The 21167-nt window shown below is 57.5% G+C and overlaps 2 protein-coding genes across 3 annotated transcripts; one reads left to right on the plus strand and one right to left on the minus strand.

The window, feature by feature from the left end:
• Positions 1-549: 549 nt before the first annotated feature.
• Positions 550-4900, minus strand: ZNF513 (zinc finger protein 513; the record flags this gene model as incomplete). Of its 2 annotated transcripts, none has more annotated exons than XM_083733462.1 (4): positions 550-1672; positions 3497-4164; positions 4297-4449; positions 4641-4900. In XM_083733462.1, 4 exons carry the CDS (start codon positions 4898-4900, stop codon positions 1017-1019), a joined length of 1737 nt encoding a protein of 578 aa, XP_083589588.1. In that variant the 3' UTR covers positions 550-1016. The 2 variants fall into 2 exon arrangements, with proteins under 2 accessions (XP_083589588.1, XP_083589589.1); XM_083733463.1 differs by having other exon boundaries at positions 3497-4096; positions 4641-4753.
• A 3970-nt stretch (positions 4901-8870) lies between these two features.
• On the plus strand, positions 8871-14041 carry LOC310841195 (E3 ubiquitin-protein ligase RNF19B-like; the record flags this gene model as incomplete). Its single annotated transcript, XM_083731779.1, has 8 exons — positions 8871-9331; positions 10507-10736; positions 10931-11078; positions 11972-12134; positions 12255-12369; positions 12747-12884; positions 13220-13409; positions 13634-14041. The coding sequence occupies 8 exons, from the start codon at positions 8871-8873 to the stop codon at positions 13794-13796; spliced, it is 1608 nt and encodes a 535-aa protein (XP_083587905.1). The 3' UTR covers positions 13797-14041.
• Between the last annotated feature and the right edge of the window lie 7126 nt (positions 14042-21167).

The raw sequence follows: 21167 nt of genomic DNA on the forward strand, positions 1-21167 counted from the left end.
AAAGGAGGAAACAGCTCACACAGCTCTCTGCGATTCTATAGAGCTTTGCAAAGACCAGATGTAAGAATTGGGCATTTATATTCCACCAAGTGTCTGTTTCTTTAAATAACAGCCTTTCCTTAAAATATGCAGTACCAAAATCATGTCCAGTTGCGATACAGGATGTCCCAAAACCAAAGTCCCGCCCAATATCCCTCCTTTCAAGAAAGAGAAAATAATAGCTACCTTTGTTTCTAAAGGATAATCCACATCCCTGGGAGTGTTATAGCGTTCTTCTCAATCGCTCCAACCGCAGTGGCACTTGGTGGAATAGAAATGCCCAAGTTTTACGTTTGGTCTTTGCAAAGTTCTATAGAATTGCAGAGAGTTGTGTGAGCCGCGTTTCTCCTGCTTTAGAGAGAAAGGGTAACTGCCCCTTCTGTGCTATTTACGCGGGGGGGGGGGGACTCCCCAAACCACCTACTTCCTGGGGGGGAGGGGGAAGCCATCTCCCAGCACTGCCGGTTGCCGCGTGTGAGTTTCGCTTCTGCTGCTCTCCCCCAGCCAAAATAAAGCAAGATAAGAAAACAGTTTAATGCATTAATACACAATATAAATTACACAGACTCAAGCAGCAACCACAGTTAAAAGGGGCTGGGGAGGAGGCACAGAGAGGACAGGAAAGCACCAAGAACCGCCCTCAGTCGGAGGGTTTCTTTTTTCGGGGGGGGGGGGAGAGGAGTGTTCTGCTGCCCCACAGATACAATCTTTTCCAGGTGACGTGAAAAGGGCCCAATCCTCAGGAGCAGGCCATGCCCAGCTGCGTTTTGGCCAGGGAGGTCCCAGTGCTCCGCTGCCGGCACGAACTGCACTGCCCCCCCCCCAAGGTCCCTACAGCTGCTTCCCCCAGTCCTGGGGGTGGGGGCTTGTTTGGCGAGTGGAAGAGGCCCCCTCTTTCTCCTCCTGCCGTCCGAGCCTATTCCTATGCAGAGACACCTGGGAGGAGGCGGGTGCCTGCAGTCTCCCCCCACGGGCCCTCAAGGCAGGCTGCTGTCCAGGCTGGGGCCCCCCTCCTCCTCGGGCAGGCCCTGGCCGTGCACCTTCTGGTGGCGCTTGTAGTTGTCCCAGTGGCCGGTGGTGTAGGGGCAGAGGCGGCACTGGAAGGGCTTCTCTCCCGTGTGCCTCAGCATGTGGCGCTTGAGGTTCATGCTCTGGTTGCAGGAGTAGGAGCAGAGGCGGCAGCGGAAGGGCTTGTCCCCCGAGTGGATGCGGCCGTGGCGCTTGAGGTTGGCCAGGTTGCCGCAGGCGTAGGGGCACAGCGGGCACTTGTAGGGCTTCTCTCCCGTGTGCACCCGCTGGTGGCGCTTGAGGTTGTCGAGGTGTGCCGAGGCGTAGGGACACAGGGCGCAGGCAAAGGGCTTCTCCCCACTGTGCGTCTTCATGTGCCGCGCCAGGTGATTGGGGTAGGTGGTGACGAAGGGGCACAGCTGGCACGAGAAGCCCTTGGGCGACGACTGCTCCGCCCCCAGCACGGCCAGGCTGCAGCGCCCGCACACTGGTTCGCCTAGGCCCTCGTCCGCCTCCAGGACCAGTCCGCACGCCCGGCACGTGAAGGGGAAGAGCAGCTCCGGGAGGACGGCCGCAGAGTCCTCGGGCCTCAGGAACGGGGAGCCCGGGGCCAAGAGCGGAGGCTCTGTGGAGGAGAAAGAACAGTGAGGGGGGCAAAGGGGGCTGGGGGAGGGAATCCCTGCAGCCTGGGACACGTGACCCACACGCAGCGTCCTGCACGCAGCATCCACCTAAGAGCCCCCCTTTCCTCTTATCTGCTCCAGAGCTGGCTCCCACACTGCTGGACTCTGCCGACCCCGTAGAGGTTAGGCTGAAGATCCCTTCCAATGAGGAGGCCACCATCTTGGGAAGCAGAAAAAGGGATTTGTTGGTTTATTTATTTAGCTAAGGAGGGGTCTGAGGAGAGTGTTCCCCACTACCTTGCTGGGAATGGCTTAAAATCAGTCGCAAGGGACTTCCAGGGTCCCCTGGTCCAATCCCTTACGTAGGAATTGCTGCTGCTGCTAAGGAATCGCAGACAGATGGCCAAGCAATCTCTGGTGAAAGACCTGCAAGCACTGAAGAAGAGTCCTGCACCATATGAGGGAGCCCATTCCGCTCTCAAACAGCCCTCACCTCCAGAAAGTTCTTCCTAATGTTAAGTCAGAATCTCTCCTCCCTTGTCATTAAGGCTTCAGATCCTGCCCCCTGGAGCAGCAGAAAATAACCTGGCTCCATCCTGCAGGAGACAGCATTTCCAGGCTTCTCATGGTCATCTGTCAGGAATGCTTTAGTTGAGATTCCTACACTAGATGACCCTCAGCTCCCACTTCCAACTCCACATTGCTAGGATTGATAAAAACATAAGAAAAGCCTGCTGATCAGGCCAGTGAGCCCCTCTAGTCCAGCCTCCTGTACTCGCAGTGGCCAAGAGCCTTCTCCCCTCCTGGGGTCAAACTCTGGCTCTCTTCTCCAGGCTACACAGACCCAAGACTTCCAGATTTCCAGACTCCTTGCTCATCCTGGTCTCCCTTCCAGCTTGTCAATATCCTTTCATTCCAAAGCTGAACAGCTCTTACTGTCTGAAAGTTATTCCCAACATTCAGTCAGCATCTCCTTTCTTTGATTCAAAGAACTAGGAAGGAGATGCCCATTAAACATTAGGAAGAGATTCCTGACAGCTGTCTACCAGCTCCATCTGGTACATAGACTGAGACCCTCCCTGCCCGCAGACTGTCTTGCCAGAGTGGTGCATGCTCTGTTATCTCCTGCTTGGACTACTGCAATGCGCTCTAGGTGGGACTCGGAAGCTAAAACTAATCCAGAATGCAGCAGCAAGACTGGTGACTGGGAGCAGCCGCCAGGACCATACAACACCAGTGCTAAAGTATCTACATTGGCTCCTGGTACAAGCACAATTCAAAGTATTGATGCTGACCTTTGAAGCCCAAAACGGCCTCAGCCCATTATACCTGAAGGAGCCTCTCCACCCCCATCATTCAGCCTGGACACTGAGGTCCAGCGCCGAGGGCCTTCTGGCGGTTCCCTCATTGTGGAAGCCAAGTTACAGGGAACCAGGCAGAGTGCCATCTCAGTGGTGGTGCCCGCCCTGTGGAATGCCTCCCATCAGATGTCAAGGAAATAATCAACTATCTGACTTTTAGAAGGCAGCCCTGTTTAGGGAAGCTTTTCATGTTTGATGTCTTATCGTGTTTTTAATATTCTGTTGGGAGCAGCCCAGAGTGGCAGGGGAAACCCAGCCAAACGGGCAGGGTAAAAACAATAACATCATTATTATGTATTATTACTATTGACAGTAAGAGCTGTTTGGCAGTGGAACCAGTTCATTAATAAGGGTGTGGACTCTCCTTCACTGGAGATTGCTAAGCAGCTGTTGGGCGGCTATCGGTCAGGAAGTCTTTCTGCTTGGCAAGGGGTTGGACCCCCACCCCCGGCCTGCCCCACATACCTGTCTCCTGCTCCGCAGCTGCTGGCCCCTCCATCTCCGCCTCCGACTCCCCCTGCACCCCGCCGGGGCTGTGGCGCCGCAGGGGGTTGCCCCGGGTGCATCGGCAGGTGCAGGAGCCGCAGCGCAGCGGGCGCTCCTGGCCGTGGACCCGCTGGTGCCTCTTGAGGTTGCCGAGGCTGCTGCAGGCGAAGGGGCAGGTGGGGCAGCGGTAGGGCTTCTCTCCCGTGTGGGTGCGCAGGTGGCGCGTCAGGTTGACCAGCTGGGCCGAGGCGTAGGGGCAGTGCGGGCAGCGGTAGGGCTTCTCCCCGTTGTGGGTCTTCATGTGGCGCTTGAGGTGGCTGGAGTAGTGCGAGGCAAAGGGGCACAGCTGGCAGGAGAAGACCACCCGCCCCTTGGCGGAACCTTCCTCCTCCTCCTCCTCCTCCTCCTCCAGCTCTTCTTCCTCCGGCGGGCAGCAGGCGGCAGAGGCAGGGGCAGGCAGGCCGCAGTGCTGGCAAGCCTGGCCGGGCCCTTCACCATTGTCCTGGGCCTGGCACAGCGGCGGGAACTCCTCATCGCTCAGCACGTAGGACGAGAGTCCGGGCGTCCCCCCAAGGGAGTCTGCGGCACACAAGGAGGGGGCATCAGGGGGGCAGCGGGGGGCATCCTCACCTCGGCCCGTCCCTTTCCTGCTGGCACAACAGGGGGTTACCACGGTGGCGGGAGGGGGGAGCGATCCCTGGGGGAGCCCTTCCTCGGCGCGCAGCCCCCTGCCCATGCGCCCTCCCTCCTGGCCGGCCTGCCACCCGCTTCCCCCGCACCTTCCGAGTCCTTCTCGAAGGCGAGGCCGGCGGCGCCGCTCTCCTCCTCGTCGTCCTCGTCCTCCAGCTCCAGCTCGTGCTCCGAGAGGAAGGCGCCCGGCGGAGCCAGGCCCTCCTCGCCCGGAGGATCGACCGCCGCGCCCGCCGCGTCCACTGCAAGAGAGCGAGGCGCCCCGGTCAGACACGGGCGCGACGGTCCCGGGAGCCCCGCCCCAACCCGGAAAAGGACCCCCCCCCGCCGCCGCCGCCGCCCGGTGCGAGCGGCCAGCCCTGGTCGGCGGAGGAGGAAGAGGCTCCCTTGACCCGCCCCGGACGGGGCCCGCCCCCCCCCGATCCCGGCTGACCTTTGACGGGCTGCGGGTGGCGCTGCTTCCGGCGGGGCATCTTGCCCGGCCCAGGCGGCGGCGGGGCTGGCGGGGCGGCGTCGGGCGGCTCCAGCCCTGGGCGCCTCCCGCTCGCCGCCGCTGCTCCGGGGCCGCCCCGCCTCTTCCTCCGCGACGCCCCGCCTCTCGCCGCCGCCGCCGCTCCGCCTCCTCCCGCCCATCCGCGGGGCGGGCGGCCACAGACGCGCGCGCTTCCGGTTCCGCTCCCGGCCGCGCGGCATGACGGGAGGCGCAGTCGCTGCCCTCGCGAGAGCCAGACCGGGAGCGGCGAGAGCGCAGACTCAGCGCAAAGGCTAGAGGCGTCCTGAGGCGCCGGCTTCCGGGCTCGCTTCTGGCCGGGCGCTCCTCCGGCCCGCGGGACGAGGCCCGGGCCGGACCGGGAGGTGGCGCCGGGCTCCGCCTTGACAGCCGCTCCTCCTCCCCGCCCGCCTCTGCCCGACGGCGGAGGCGGAAGATGCTCCGCCATGAAGCTCCAGAGTCCAGCCTGATCGGCCTCGGAGAGAGAGAGAACCACGTGGCGGAAGAGGAAGGGAGGAATGGGGATCAGCAGTGGGTCCGTTTCCATGGGCCCGAGGGGATCGGCTGTCTGGCGCCTGGTCCTCCCCAACAGGGGAAGCAGCCACGGAAAGGCCCCCTCCTGCCCCCGTTTCTATGCCCGCTGAACAGAGGGCCTCCTCCTCTTGAAGAGCTCTTCCCTCCCCGGGCGGGTCACAGGTTTTAGCTTGGAACTCTACGCGCAAGGGCCGTCTGGGGTCGCATTCTGATGGGTCAGCCTGCTCTTTGGGGCTCCAAGGGCTGGCAGGGCATTTACAGTTCAAAAAGCGGCATCCGCCGCTTCGCCGAAGAAGAAGCCCCAGTTGGACGGCAGCTCCACGAGAAGGCCCCTTCCTTTGGCTCCGGCGAGAGCCTCTGCCAAGGAGAGACCGAAGCGGAGGAGCCGGAGAGCCCCGTCTATGCTCTTATCACTCTCCCTCTTCTATCTCTAGGGATGCTCCTCCACTCGCGCCTGCGCAGGAATCCGGAAGCGAGGGAGGCGGGGCTGAAGCCACCATGGACCCGCCCTCGGTGACGTCATGGCCTGGGTTTGGGAGTCCTGGGGGCCCCAAAGAAGCGGGGCTGCTGCTGCCCCATTGATGGGGTGGGGAAAAGGGGTCTGCAGGTTGGGCTTTGCATGCCCCCCCAGCAACCCGCCTCCTCCTGCGCAGCCCCTTGGATGCCGAGAGCGCAGAAGTCAAGAAGAGAATCGCCCATCTCATTCTCGGTTGAAGGACCTTCCGGGGCCGAAGGGAGAATTCCCCAGAGGGAGAAATGGGTCTCCGTCCTGAACAAGGAGAGCTGTCAAGACCTGGCTCGCTCTCTTTCTTACCCAGGTCTGCTTTCGGGAGGGTGCGGGAGAATCACGGGCAATGCTCTGGCCCCGCGGAACTGGCCATCTTACGCTGGTGTAACATCAGCAGAGAAAACACATACAATTTGCACTTCAAGCCAAAACATATTTATTCAGAAGTAAGCCCATTCAGATCAGTGGGACTGCATAAGATTGCAGTCTTTAGGGGGGATCCTGCACGCTCCCAGCACAGCAGTGGAATGGAAGCCAAAAGTAACCCCGGGAACTCAGCACCCGCAAGTCGCCCGCAGTTTGAAACCCCTTTGGAGCCCCCTCCCACATGCCGGTGAGAAAGCACAAAGGGAAGGAGCGACAGATGGTGGAGCCGAGTCCGCAGAGCAGCTGCCGACAGAGGGACCCCGCGAGCATCCCTGGACCAAGACGCAGCAAGAGATGGAGAGGAACAGCGGCAAGCCAAAAAGGAAACTGCACACCTCCGGAGCCTCAGCCAGGCATCTTCTGACCAAAATAGACAAATTGGGCACGCCATAGTTTGGAGAAGCAGTGTCATAACAATTGTGGGCTCCCTTCCTCAAACCCTCTAACCTTCCAGGGTACCTATGGGACTACATTTAGCCCCCAAACACGTCTGCTTTATATTAAGTAGCCCACAATTAAAAACAGCTTTGGGGGAAACGAGCATTGTCAGGTGTGTCGGAGGATCTGCAGCCAAATCACAGATTGCATGATGGCTAGATAGTCACATATCCTCTAAACTTTTGTGGCGGTAAGGGAAACAACATAAAAATAATCTCTCCTTCTTCCTGTCACTACACGCCCTTTTTCCTATCTGTGATGGGGAAAGATGTTTCTTTGCTCTTCTTCAGAAAACGATCTCCACTGGACAATGGGAATTTGTAATGCTTAAGGATTCCTGCCTGCCTGGTTCTCATCACTTCATATGTTGAATCCTTGCAAGACTTTGATGTGAGTAAGACAGTGATCCCTCGCTGCTGTCCAAGGGTGAAGGAAGGGCTCTTGGTCCTGTCCTCTGCAGGTGGAGCCTGGTAGGCAGGGAGGAGAAACAGCAGCAGCAGCAGCAGCTGCACCCCAGGGAACCTTTGGGGATGAAAGGGGCCCCCAGAAGAATGGGGTCTTCACACACGCCCCTCTTGGAGGCTGCTTTGCTTCGGAGGTGATGCCCCATCACACGCTGATTACTGCATCCCGGGTCTCGCCACTGATTCTTAAGGGAGTTTCTTACATCAACCTTGGGGGAGAGAGAGGAACTGCAGAGTGCCCTGCTCTTGTAGCAGAGATCTCACTTTGCATGATCAAAAGTTAAAACAAGACATGTGAACCCCTTGTGTGGGGTGGCAATAGCTCCCCCTCGCTCCATTTCCCATTGTGTGGGGGCGGCCCAGGGGGTCCTTGGTATCCCCTTGCCTTGCATTATATAGAGAAGCACAAAGGCTTCGTGTCCAGTTAGGGTCCTCCTGCGACCAGTGCTGGAGCCACAGTGGAAGACGAACTGGGCGGGGCCCGGGGGCGGGGCATCCCGGTTGTCCCTCGGGATGGGACTCAAAGGCTTGAAAATGAACCAGTTTTCTGCTGCCACACATGCCCAGCTCCCCCAAAAACCGACTCCAGCTGAATACATAAAATAGCTAGAGGCAGAGGGGACGGGGGGCAGGGAAGCCGGTTTTGGCTGGCCATGAGGGGGAACTGCCCAGTGGTCAGAGCTGTGGGACAGAGGGCTCTCCTTGGTTGCTGCCGCTTCCGGAGGGGCTGCACCAGGGAGTCGCGTCCCAGGGCTGCTGGCGATGCCTCTTGCATGGAGAAAGGTGCTCCCCTAAAAGCCCTTTTCACTAAGGACCCCAAGTCCTGGGTGTGGGGCCCTGAGTCCTCTCCCCGCCTCTGGAAGAGCCCGAGGAGGCCTGCAGGTGGATGCGGCAATCGCCGCCACCCCCAGTGCTCCGTTTCCAGCAGGGGACAGACAAGCAGCTCGGAAGCAGGCCAGGGAAACCTCGGCGCTGCCATCTTCCCAGCTGCTCCTCGGGGGTGGACTGCTCCTTTCCGTGGGGGCTCCATCCGGCTCCCGTGGGAAGGGCGCGCTGCCGGGAGGCCTCGCGAGGCTCCTTTCACCGGCCTTCCGTGGGGGCCTTTTCAGGCCGGTCCCCGTTTTAAAGGCGCGGCCGCCTCTCCGTTCCAGGCAGCACCCCGACGAGGAGCGGGGGGTTCCTTGGCCTGCGATCCGCTGCAGTCCGATCCCCCAACCGCCGTTGCCAGCCAGCCGGGAAGCCACGGACCTCGCCCTGCGCCGGCCCTGGTGACCAAGGCTCTGTCTCCCGGGCGCCCCGCTCGCTCTTCTGCGCTCGCGTCCTTGTGGCCAAGTGGCGTCTCCCGGTGCAGCCGTCACTGCGGGGCTTTCTCGGGGGGGGGCACCTTCCCAAGATGCTGTGCGGCGGCGCTGGAGCTGCGGGGATGCTCAGCTGAGCGCCGAGCAGACCGAGGCCGGTAAGGCGGCGGCAGCGACCCCGGAGCCCTGCCGGTTCCGAGGACCAAAGGCCCGGGGGAAGCCCGACCTGCCAGAGCGGGGTCCCCTCCTCCCCGGGAGACCTTGGCACGGCCGCCGCCGTCCTAGCCGAGCGGTTTGGCGCAGCGGATGCGCAGGGCGCTCGGGCTCTGCTTGGGCTTGCTGCCTTCCACCCGCCGGGCGCTGCAGGCGAGGAGCCGGCCCCAATGAGGGCGCTGGCGGGGATGGGGAAGAGCCGGGCCCCGGGGCTCCCCTCCGCCGCCCGGACAGCCCGCGGGCCTGAGTCTCTGGGGCAGCAGCAGCCTCGCCCGGCAGCAGCAGCAGCAGCATGAAGCGGCCGCCGGCGGGGCCTCCCTCCCGGGGCGCCTCGGGCCTCTTGGGAGGGCAGCTCGCAGCGACGCCGGAGCCGGAGGATGTGCTGAGCGCGGCCGAGGAGGCGTCCGCGGGGACCCCGTCCATCCCAGCGCCGCCTGCGGAGGACGAGGCGTCGGGGGGCTTGCGCGAGTGCCCTTTGTGCCTGCTGCCCCAGCCCGCCGCGGCCTTCCCGGAGCTCTCGTCGTGCGCGCACCTGTCCTGCCTCACCTGCCTACAGCAGTACCTGCGCATCGAGATCAGCGAGAGCCGCGTGCAGGTGGCCTGTCCGCACTGCCCGGCCCCGCTCCAGCCCGCCGAAGTGCACCAGCTGCTGCGCCCGGAGCCCGCCTTGCGCGACAAGTACGAGGAGTACCTGCTCCGCCGCCTGCTCGTCGCCGACCCGGGAACGCGCTGGTGCCCAGCCCCGGACTGCAGGTGCGCTAGGCCGGGGCGGGGCGGCGCGGGTGGGGGTGGGATAAAGGCCCGATTGCTCCAGGAAAGGACCCGCATGGCGCGCCCAAGGGCCCGGTGGCCAATCCCCGACGGCCCTGGGAGACCCTCCCCTGCCTGACCCCCCCCCCGGAGAGAGGGGGGGAGCTGCCTCGCCAGAAGCGGCTGCTGAGGAGGTTGCAGTTGTGCGCTTGCCTCCCACCAGAGGGCGCTCAAGGCCGCTCGGCTGGGTCTTCCCAGGGAGACCCCCAGAAAGAGCAGGGTCCAATCCTTGCGTCCAGTCCTTGACGCCTGGGTGCTGGGAAGGCGCCCCTGTACCTATGGCCCGTCTGTCCAGGCTGTTGCGCGCAGCCCGCCCGCGCCCCCCAAGTCGGCTCACTTTGTTTCCCCGCCTGGGGTGCTGCGACACCCCCTCCATAGGCAGGCGGGACTTGGTTTTAGGGAGATCAGAACTTTTCTTAGAGGGGGCAGAACAAACGTGATTGTTCAGTTAGTTAAGTATGTCTCTTGTTTTAGTGGATATGGGGGGGAGCTGCTCCCCTTGGCTACGCCCATGCCCAAGCCTCCTTCAGCACCCCTGGGCCCGGGGGTGGGGTGAGGAGGAGCTGTGCTTCCTGCCGGGGAGGCCGCTGGGGGCTCGGACTCCGCCGAAAGGCAGCTCAGTCTCTTCCCAGGATGGAACTGCGAAGCTGAAAACAGAAAAGTTATCCCGCTCTCTCCCCGCGCAGTACATCACACATTTCCCGTCGATTAAGATGAAACACGTGTAGTTCTGAATTGGATTGTGGAAGTATTAAGATCTAAAGATCTCGGGAAGGAAGACCGTCCAGGCACATCAGAAGCGCAGCTGGCCGCGAGCCCCCCCCCCCCCCAGGGTCGGCCAGGAGCTTCTAGTGCCTGGAGGCCAGAGACCAGAGTCTGGTTATTCCCGGCTGCAGAATCGGGGCCCCCAGACTGCAGCAGGCAGCGGCTCCGGGTTAGGTGAGAGCCCGGTCTCAGTAAGGGGCAAATGTCCCACTGGGCCACTGGGCGGGGAGGACCAGGAAGGGCGAGGCCAGCCTCCCATTCTGAGCCCCCCTCTCCCGCCGGCTCCCAGCAGTGGCGGACTTGGGGGCGCGCCTGTCGGGCTTCCCTTTCTCTCACAGCGCCTCTGCTTGCAGCTACGCGGTCATCGCCTACGGCTGCGCCGAGTGTCCGCGCCTGGTCTGCGCCCGCCCGGACTGCCGCACCGAGTTCTGCTTCCACTGCCGGCAGCCCTGGCACCCCGACGCCTCGTGCGAGCAGGCCTGGCGAGAATGGAGCCAGCAAGCGCCCCTGGGCGCCATGGAGCTCTCCCTGCAGCTGATCCGGAAGGAGGAAGCCGGGGCGGCGGCGCCGGGGACCGCGCAGGGTGAGTGCAGCCCCCTTCTCGAGGAGGCCGCAACCCCCAGGAGCCCCCCACAGTGGGAAGGGCGGGGGGCTTCAGGGGGCCCTCTCCCCGCCTCGACGCCCCTCTCTCTGGGCCTGGCCCCCGACTCTCTCTCTCCCCTCGGCCCCCGGGCCGGAGAAGGTCCCGGCCCCGACCTGCCGCCTCTCTCCCCGCAGACAAGGACGCCATCAAGGTCTGCCCGCGCTGCGGGGCGCTCATCATGAAGGTGGACGACGGCAGCTGCAACCGTATGAACTGCACCATCTGCGGCTGCCTCTTCTGCTGGCTCTGCCTGCGCGAGATCACCGACGTCCACTTCCTCAGGTGCGGCGGGGGGGCGGCCGAAGGAAAGGGCAGAAGAACCAGGCTTGGCCCCTCGGAGCCTGCAGAAGCCGCCTAAGGCTGCCGTCCTCCTCGCCCCGCTTGCCCGGAGGAAGCCCCGTCGAAGCGGACGCAGAAGGGAGGAAGGGAGCTGGGCTGGGTTTGCACGCGCCTCCCTGGGCGTTTGTAGTGAAGCGGTTTGGTCCTGCTGGCCCAGGACCGGGGAAAACTGTCTGCGGACAAAGACCGGCTCCCTGGGCCTGAAAGCGGAAATGAGCGCCGCACCCCAGAGCCGAATTTGACTGGACTTAACCGTCCAGGGGTCCTTTACCTTTTTTCATTTTTTATACAGTGAAACATTCCCTCCCTCTCTCCTGCAAAAATGACAGGACGGAATGCAACATAAACCCAAAGAAAATAATTAGCTCGGTGGGCAACAGTTTCCCAGCCGAGCAGGGTTGCTTTGGATGCGACGCCAGCATTGCAGCGGATTGGACTAGATGACCCCGGGGAGCCCTTTAGAATTCGACAGCTCCGTGATTCTATGAAACGCGGCCAAGGGTGACCACGAAGCCAAGTCCCGCCGCCGGAGCAAAAGATGTTCTGGAGGGGCGGGAGGATTATCAGGAGGGAGGGAGGCGAAAATAAGGCAGGTGGATGGGTGCCTGTCAATCGCATGGCAGTCATTAGGATGTCACGTGATGGGCAGGTGAGTTGGGCTGCCCCACCTGTCAAAGATCCTTGACCCTCCAATCTTCAAAATTCATAGACTCACAGAAGTGTCGAGTTGGACGGAGCCCCCGAAAGGGAAATGGGGAGCTGGTGGTGGGCCCCCCTAGAAGAGGCCCTTCGACACCCCCTTGCTGACTCCCCCCTTGTCTCCTCCTTCTCCCCAGTCCTTCCGGCTGCACCTTTTGGGGGAAGAAGCGCTGGTCGCGCACGCGGAAGGTCCTGTGGCAGTTGGGGATGGTGCTGGGCGCCCCGATGGTGATTTCGCTGGTGGCGGGGATCGCCGTGCCCGTCCTCACGCTGGGCATCCCCATCTACATGGGCAAGAAGGTAAGGGGGCCGCGGCTCCCCGGAGGTTGGGCGAGGGTTCCCGTCCTGCTGCGCCGGCCTGAAGGGGCCCAGAGCGAGGAGACCCACTGCCTCTCCTCCGCCGCCTCCTCTCTCCGCCAGGTGCTGAGCCACGGGCGCAAGAGCAAGCTCTCCGGCTGCCAGCAGTGCCTGTCGGTCGCCAGCAGCATCCTGCTCTCGCTCTTCGTGTCACCCGTCATCACCGCCGTCACTGTGGGTAAGGGCCCCCAGGGGGCGCAGAGGGCGCTGCTGCTCAGTGGGCAGAGCACCCGCCTCGCAACCAGAAGGTCCCGGAGGGGTCAGTCTCCAGGAAGGGCTGAGAATCCCCCACCCAGACCCCTGGAGAGCAGTTGCTGCTGCCAGTCAGCTTACAGGGTATGGAGCTATGGAACGCAGCTGCTCCTCCTCTTGTTAGACCCATCAGGACCAGCATCTGCCTTCATTTTCACAGAGGAGCTGCCTTGCACGCAGACGGTCCCGGGTCCAGGAAGGGCTGGGAGAGACGCCTTGCCTGGAGCTCGACGGAGGCGGCTTTCTCTGCTCCTGGATCGGCTGCTGCTGGGCCGCGCCTCACGCCAGCCTCTCTGCCCGCAGGCGTCGGGGTGCCCCTGATGCTCACCTACGTCTACGGGGTCGTGGTGCTCTCGCTGTGCCGAAACCGCTGGGGCTGCGGAGGCGCCCGCAGGAAGGCCGGGGAGCTCAGCGCCGTCGAGCTGGAGAACCTCGCCAAACGTACGTGAGTCCTGGGCGCCTGGCCCGGAAGCCCCTCTCCCTCCGCCAAGGCTCCGTCCTAAGCGGCTGGGCGGAGAGCTCTCAATCGGTAGGGAGGGGGGCTGCGGTTGGGGGCAGAGACCCTCTGCCGGTCATCCTTGTCTCCGGGCGGGCGTTTGCCTGCAGGTGCCAACCGGACTAGGATCATTTTCATTTGGTTGTGCATTTATCTGCTGCTTTCGCTGTAGTGCCATTATTAAAGCCAGCCGGAGAACTTTTGATTTAAGTTGCCATATAAATTAGCCGACCGTCACCTCCCAGCAAATCCTCTCTCTCCCTCCCTCTGCCTGTTGCAGTGAACGAGCTGCTGGCCGCGCTGCCCACGCCGATGGGGGCTGAGGGAGGGGGCTCTGCCGCCGCCGCCGCCGCTGCCGCCATGGCTGCCCCCTTCCTGCCCAGCCGGAGCAGCGGGCAGCTGGAGGAGTCCTGCCCGAAGGGCCCGGAGAGCCCGTGGAACGAAGAAGGAGCTCAGGCCACTTCCCGCAGGTCAGTCCAGGGGGCGGGGGCAGTGCGGTCTAGTGGCTAGAGCGCCGGGCCCAAGCTACCTGACAGGGTTGTTCTGGATATAAAATGCGGCGGGGAGAACCATCTAAGCCACCTTGAGCGCCATAGAGGGGAAACGTGGGCTAGAAGTGTCATTATTATAAAATTATGCCCCCGGCTTTTTTTACGCCACTACTGCCAGTGACACAGGTCTCTGCCCCGCGCAGGGACGGGCAGAACAGGATGGAGGTGGCGGTGGAGGTGGAGACGGAGCCTCCGGCCGCCCACCAGCACAGCCTCTGCAGCGCCGCGTCGGGCCAAAGCTTCTCCACGGATTCGCTCACCTACACCAGCGACGGCTGCAGTTTGGCCGGAGTGACGACGGAGTGACGCCGCTTCCCCGGAGAGCCGCGCGCGGCAGCCGGGAGCGAGGCTCGCGCCCAGGTCGCCGCCTGCTGCTGCTACGAAGGCGGACTCGCCCGCCGCCCCCACCGGACGGGCCAGCGCAGATGCCCCCCATCCACCCCCCTGCCTGCCTGCCTGCGCACCTTCTGCACTTGTGCCCCCCCTCACCCGTCAACGACTTCAGGCTCTGGACTTTGGTGCTTTGAGGCAATAAATTTGCAGCTGACAGAGAAGCCGGCCTCTTCTTTCCTCCCCAAGGGGCGAAGGAGCAGCGCCTCCTCTCTCCAGGGACCCGGAAGAAGCCTGCGCCCCCTCCCCTCGAGGACCCTGCAGAGCACAGCTGGGGGGGGGGAGCTGGTCAGTCAGGGTGGAGAGTCGTGAAAAGCACCTTTGGAGGAGAATGGTGATAATGATAATAATACTGATACCCCGCTCATCTGGCTGGGTTTCTCCAGCCACATCTTGAGCAAGAAAGAGGATTTGGAGCTGACTGTGCAGGAGGAGGAATAATAGATTGTAGAGTTGGAAAGGACCCAAGAGGCAGGGATGGTTCAGAGGCGACTGGGCCGTGTATTGTGGGCAAAGAGCAGGACTCCTGCCAGAGAGAAAGAATAGCAGGCGCTGCGTTTAGGTGCCTAGATGGCTTAGCCTTAGACGGCTTTGAAAGAGGATTAGACCAATTAATGGAGGAGGGAAGGCTCTCCGTGGCTCCTAGCCAGCATGGCTCTTGCCCTGCCTCAGGGTTGGAGGCAGCAATGCTTTGGAATCCCTTTTTGGAAACCCCAGGAGGGGAGACGGGGCTGGTGCTCAGGTCCTGCTTGCCCCTGGTTGGTCTCTGTGAGAACATGTTGCTATCAAAGGGTTAAAGGGTAGCAGAAACGCTCTAATCACTGAGCAGCTGGAGGTCATTAGGCTTCCAGGAACATGAGTTTGTATAAATAGTCTCCTGTGTGTTTGTTCTTCCCTTTTCTCCCCCTTTTTGGGCGTGTTTGCTGAGATGTGTGGTTCTCCGCCAGGGTTGTTTTTGTTTTGTAAATAAACCTTATCTTTGAGTTACAAACCGCATGCTCCAAGACTCCTCTTTGAAAAGATACTGCCTCTCCTGCCCTTCTTCAACTGCTGTGCGAAATACTCTGCTGTAGTGGGACTTGTGACGATGGAAGCGCACTGGGCATTTACATTAAACTAATTAAAGTTTAATGGGACAGGTTATGGATGTTTGTACGTCAAGAAGGAGCTAAGGAGTGCAGTTCAGAGTGATTTATGCAAGGACTGGAGCGAAGTCAGAAGCAGTTGCCGACAACGAAAGCTTTCAAAGCAGCTTGAGTCCTGCAATGTGCCTAGAAAAGTTTTAAACAGGCACTGAGCAGTTTGTACTCGCTGGAAGACATCTTATTCTTCAAGGAGCCACCTCAGCAGCTGGGAAACGGTCTACAGGTGTGTGAGTATCGTTCCTATGCCCCAGGGAGGATGGCAGAGTCCCAGGAAAGTTTTTCTGTCCCGTTTACGCGACTCAATGGGAAAAATTGGCAAGATTGGAAGGCTAGAGTAAGGGTTTGGTTGCAAGCAAAAGAGTTGTGGGGTTGTACTGAAGCACCGCCTTTACAGGCAGCTGCAGACGCGTCTGCAGAAGACAAAGCAGTAGCAGCAGCTTCACAGAAACGTGACAGGAAAGCCCAAGGTCTACTAGTTTTGGCAGTGGGACCAGAGCAAATGCCTTACGTTTCTGAGTTAAAGAACACGCATGAGGTCTGGACGGTTCTGCAGCGGCTAAATTCCAGAAACACTGCGGGGGCCAAGATCCATGCTACAAGATGTTTGTTTGATTTACGTCTCCAACCGGGAGCGTGTGTGAAAGAACATATTGCCAAAATGGTGTCTGCCTTTAATCAACTAAGACAGCTGGGCATTCCTTTCTCTATGGAGCAGCAGTCATACATATTGTTGTCTTCTCTTGATAAAAGCTATGAGACTCTAGCTCTAACTTTGGAAGCTATGCCTTCAACTGAATTAACCCTTGAATACATTTCATCTCGGCTTGCAGATGAACAGGATAAAAGGCAAAGAGAAAGAGGTTTGTCTTTAAAGGGGAGTTATGTTGTGCCTAAGAGTGTTGATGCTGAGTTTGAGCACACAGTAAATGCTTTTGCAGCTAGACACTGTTTTCGCTGTGGTTCCCCTTCCCATCTAATCAGGAATTGCACACGTGAACCTGGTCAAGACAGCACCAAGGCCGTTACCCCTAGTTACCAGACAAGGAGTTCCAGGGGACGTCGAAGAAGAGGAGGAGGTCGTGGCTACTCCCACAGCACACAGCACATGGCTTCAGCAATGTCATTGATGCAAGGGCGTGGCCAAGGCAACAATCTACGCTGGTTGATCGACAGTGGTGCATCTCACCACCTGGTGGCGCCATCTAGTGTCCGTTTGCAGAATTGCAGACATTTGCAAACCCTTAAAGTTGTGACAATGGCAGATTCAACTAAACGTTCCTTAGAGACCGTAGGCACAGTGTTCTTGAAATGTTTGCAAACAGAAATTGATGCCTACGTGCTAAAGGGATTGAAGGGGTGTATTTTGTCTGTGTCAGAACTTGATAGAAATGGGTTTAAAACTGTGTTTGAAAATGGGGTTTGCACTATTTCAAAGAATAACGTATCTCTTTTGCAGGTGGAATGCAGAGATGGGTTATATTATTTTGAGACAAGTCCAGATGAAGTTGAACAGGTTCATGCTGGTTGTGTGAACTCACCTACCCATAATTCTTGTGTCCATTTATGGCACCGCCGTCTGGGACATATTAATTTTCAGTATGTTAAAAGGCAACCAGAATTATCAGAAGGGTGCAAAATGAACAAATGTACTAAGTATTTGGATTGTACTGCATGCAAAAGGGCGAAGGTTCATAGATGCAGCTATCCCAGTTCAGATAGGAAATCTGACAAAGTATTCCAACTTGTGCATATGGACCTATGTGGCCCAATGCCTGTTGCTAGCATGGGAGGTTCGAGGTATGCACTGTGTCTCTCGGATGACAAAACAAAGGTTACATGGTTTTTTCCTCTCAAAACAAAAGCAGATACTGCAGAAACAGTTAAAAATTGGGTTCATGCAGTAGAACTTGAATTTGGTACTAGAGTACTTGCTTTTCAGACAGACAGAGGGTCAGAATTTACCGGGTCTGTGTTGCAGAATTTCTTTAAGAAAAAGGGAATTAAGCATCGTCTGTCTACACCTTATTCCCCCCAAGAAGGAGGCGTGGCCGAACGTAAAAACAGGGTTCTGCAAGAGTTGGCAAACTCTATGTTGTTTGATGCTAAACTCCCTCAAAGTTACTGGGCGGAAGCCTGGCAGGCGGCTACTCATATTCTGAACCGAGTATATAATTCGGTAATTGCAACTACCCCATATTTTGCTTTATATGGGAAGAAGCCCAAAATTAATTACTTTCGGGTGTTTGGATGTCCAGCCTATGTACTTATCCCAAAAGCGTTAAGGAAAAAGGGAGGTCCAAGGGCTAGGAAACTCATCTTTTGTGGGTACGAACCACACGCCAAATCTTGGAGGTTCGTGAACCCAAATGGGGATACTACAAGAGTGGTCCTCAGTAGGAGCGCTGAATTTTGTGAGCAGTCCGGATGGACTCACTTACACGGTAACCCTGACATTTTGAGAGATGATTTAGGCATTTATGCTGAGAATGAAAGTCCAGAGAGTAGTGAGCCAGAAGAGGATGGTGCACATGGTTCAGATGCAGATTCTGACCAGGCACAAGGTCCTTCTCCTAAGGTAGAAAAGCCAAAATCTAGAGGTGTTCCAACATCGCCAGTCAGTAGGCCTAGCAGACAGCAAATGCGAAGCAGGTCACCTGCAACACCAAGCCCAAGGGAGGTATCTAAACGGAGGTCTTTATCCCTAGGGGCGCGTCCAGGTATAAAGTCTGAGACAGATTCTGACAGCCAACGGTCAGAGGGGGCACAAGAGGAACAATTGCGCAGGTCAAATCGTGCCACAAAGGGCAAGCCGCCAGAGCGGTTTAAGGTGACAAGTGTATACGTAAATATGGCACAGTGTGAGCCAGATAGCTATATGGATGTACAACAGCTTCCAAGCTCAGAAGCCGTTAAGTGGCAGGAAGCAATGGAAAAAGAGATGGCTTCAATGAAGTCTCTCGGTGTGTTTACAAGTACAGTGCTTCCGAAAGGGCAACAAGCTGTAGGTTGTCGATGGGTATATCGTTTAAAGCCCACAACTACTGAAGAGTTGCAATATAAAGCCCGGCTAGTTGCAAAAGGGTTTTCGCAGCGCAAAGGTGTTCACTATTCTCAAATCTATGCCCCAACTTCAAGATCGGAGTCATTAAGAATGCTTTTAGCCTCTTCAGCTAAGAAGGGAAATAAGCTGTTTCATTTTGATGTCAATGTGGCTTATTTAAACGCAGACTTACAGGAGGAAGTCTATATGACACCACCACCGGGTTTTGAAGGAGACAAGCCAAACCAGGTCTGGCGCCTACACAAATCCATTTATGGGTTGAAACAGTCCGCCCGTAATTGGAATTCCTGCTTAAACGATGCTCTAGAGAGCATGGGGTTCAGAAAGAGTGCAGCAGATGTGTGTCTTTATCTAAAAGGCTCGGGATGTGAACAAGAAGCAGTTTTGATATTTGTTGACGATTTATTATACAGTGGAAAGGATGATAAACTTGCACAACAATTTGCCACAAAGCTTGGAGAAAGGTTTCAGATAAAATCACTAGGCAATGTATCTGTTTATCTAGGAGTTAAAATTCAGCAAGATGAAAATGGGAACTATTGGCTCAGCCAAGAAGCTAAGATCCAGCAGTTGCTGGAAAGGTTTAAAATGGACAACTGTGCTGGTGTTAAAACCCCAATGGAATTAAGTTACACAAAGGATGCTCAAGCCGAGCAACAGGCAGAGTTCTCTAATCCCGGGGTTTACCAGTCAGCGATAGGCAGTCTACTCCACATTGCACAGTGGACTCGGCCCGATATAACATATGCTGTCAACATGCTGTGTAGACAAGCTGAAAAACCATCAATGCATGCTTGGCAAGGAGTAAAAAGAGTTTTAAGGTATCTCCAAACTACCAAAAGGTTTCGCTTAAAACTATCATCAGAGGGCAGCACACAACTTGAATGTTGGGCCGACAGCAGTTGGGCAGATGCTGGACCAGATAGAAAATCAGTGTCAGGAATGGCGATAAAATTTGGAAATGCACTAATTGGTTGGAGATCAAGAAAGCAATCACTTATAGCTTTAAGTTCAACTGAATCTGAGTTTAATGCATTATCAGATATATGTAGAGAACTGGAATTTTATAAGCAACTGGTACAAGAATTGTTTGGAGAATGTTCCCTACCTATCAGAGTGTGGGAAGACAATCAACCTTGTATTAAACTAGCTAAATCAGGTCAATTCAAGGCACACACAAAACACTTGGATATCCGTTATCAAAATGTATGCCAAAGTGTAAAACAAGGTTTAATTGAACTAAAGTATTGTCCAAGCCAAGAAAATCTCGCAGACGGTTTTACGAAAGCTTTGGGTCCGCAATCTCATAAATGTTTCTGTTCAGGTTTAAATTTGAATTAAGGTTGGTACAGCTCAGTGTTACGAGCGAGAGGGGGTGTTGCTATCAAAGGGTTAAAGGGTAGCAGAAACGCTCTAATCACTGAGCAGCTGGAGGTCATTAGGCTTCCAGGAACATGAGTTTGTATAAATAGTCTCCTGTGTGTTTGTTCTTCCCTTTTCTCCCCCTTTTTGGGCGTGTTTGCTGAGATGTGTGGTTCTTCGCCAGGGTTGTTTTTGTTTTGTAAATAAACCTTATCTTTGAGTTACAAACCGCATGCTCCAAGACTCCTCTTTGAAAAGATACTGCCTCTCCTGCCCTTCTTCAACTGCTGTGCGAAATACTCTGCTGTAGTGGGACTTGTGACGATGGAAGCGCACTGGGCATTTACATTAAACTAATTAAAGTTTAATGGGACAGAACAGGAGGCGGCACTCGATGGGTCTCTGCCTTGATCCAGAAGGGCTTGTCTTATGTTTACACGGCCCAGCTGTGTTCTTGGTGACCAGACCCTGGTCTGGGGTCTCTCTCTCAAGTCAGGTGAGCCAAGGGGCCATGAGGGCCTGAACTGTGGAACTGGCATAGGAAGCTGCCCAATGCCAAGCCAGACCATTGGTTCCTCCTGCCTGGTACTGTCTCCGCCAACTGACAGCAGCTCTCCAGAATTGTAGACATTCTATGATATTTCTAGAGACCCCAAGCAGGGATTGAGCCTGGGACCTCCAGCTACAGCCCTCCTGCCTAGGCAGCCAGGGAGCAGTGGGGCAGCCCCGTTTCATCATCCAGACGCAGGGTGAATGGGGCTGCAGAGGACCAGGCCAAGGCCTGCACGGCCTTCATGCCAGGCCAGATCCACACACCCCTCTTCCATCCCTGTTGGGCCGGGCCAGGCAGGCACCTCAAAAGCTCAGGATGTACCTGCCACAAGACCCCACTGCAAAGGTGATCAACTGGAGGGCAGGGGGAAAGGATCCAGCCTTCTTGCTACCTCACTCACAGCCCTGGGATCACCTGGTGGTTCACACAGCCCCCAGCCGTCTCTCTGTCCCTGGTGAGAGCTGAGTGCCCCCCTTGGTTGAATGGCCACCAGGCAAGCAAGTGCAGCATCTGGGAGCCCCTTTTGCAAGCAGCCCAACTGGGAAAGCTTTTTCCGGAAGGTTTTTCAGCAGAGGTTGGGTGACCATTAGCTGTGACTCCTGCATTGCAGGGGGCTGGACTGTATCTCCCTGGGGGTCCGTTCTACCTCTACAATTCAATGATTATAAGCTGTTTCACGGTGGGGGAAGGAGAAAAGTGTCTGGGATGAACCAAGCCGTTAATCACAGATTTGTATAGCTGGATGGGATCCCCAAGGCTCATCTAGTCCAACCCCCTGCAATGCAGGAATCTCAACTAAAGCATCCATGATTGGTGTCCATCCAACCTCCTTCTCAGGAAGGAGAATCCACCACCTCCCGAGGGAGACCATTCCACTGTTGAACATCTCTTACTGTCAGAAAGATTTTCTGTATGCCATGTCTGAATCTCCTTTCCTGAAACTTGAAGCCATGGTTTCGAGTCCTATCCCCAGAGCAGGAGAAAACAAGCTTGAGGCATCTTCCATATGACAGCCCTTGAGATGGTGGCTCTCATATCGCCTCTCAGTCTCCTCTTTTCCAGGCAAAACATTTCCAGTTCCTTTCCTCATAAGGCTTGGTTTCCAGAACCTTGATCAGAACTGCCCTGAGACCCGCAGGTGGTATATAAACTCAATAAATCATCAT

The sequence above is a fragment of the Podarcis gaigeae genome (assembly GCF_964106915.1).
Source record: "Podarcis gaigeae genome assembly, chromosome: 3".
Lineage (NCBI taxonomy): Eukaryota > Metazoa > Chordata > Lepidosauria > Squamata > Lacertidae > Podarcis > Podarcis gaigeae.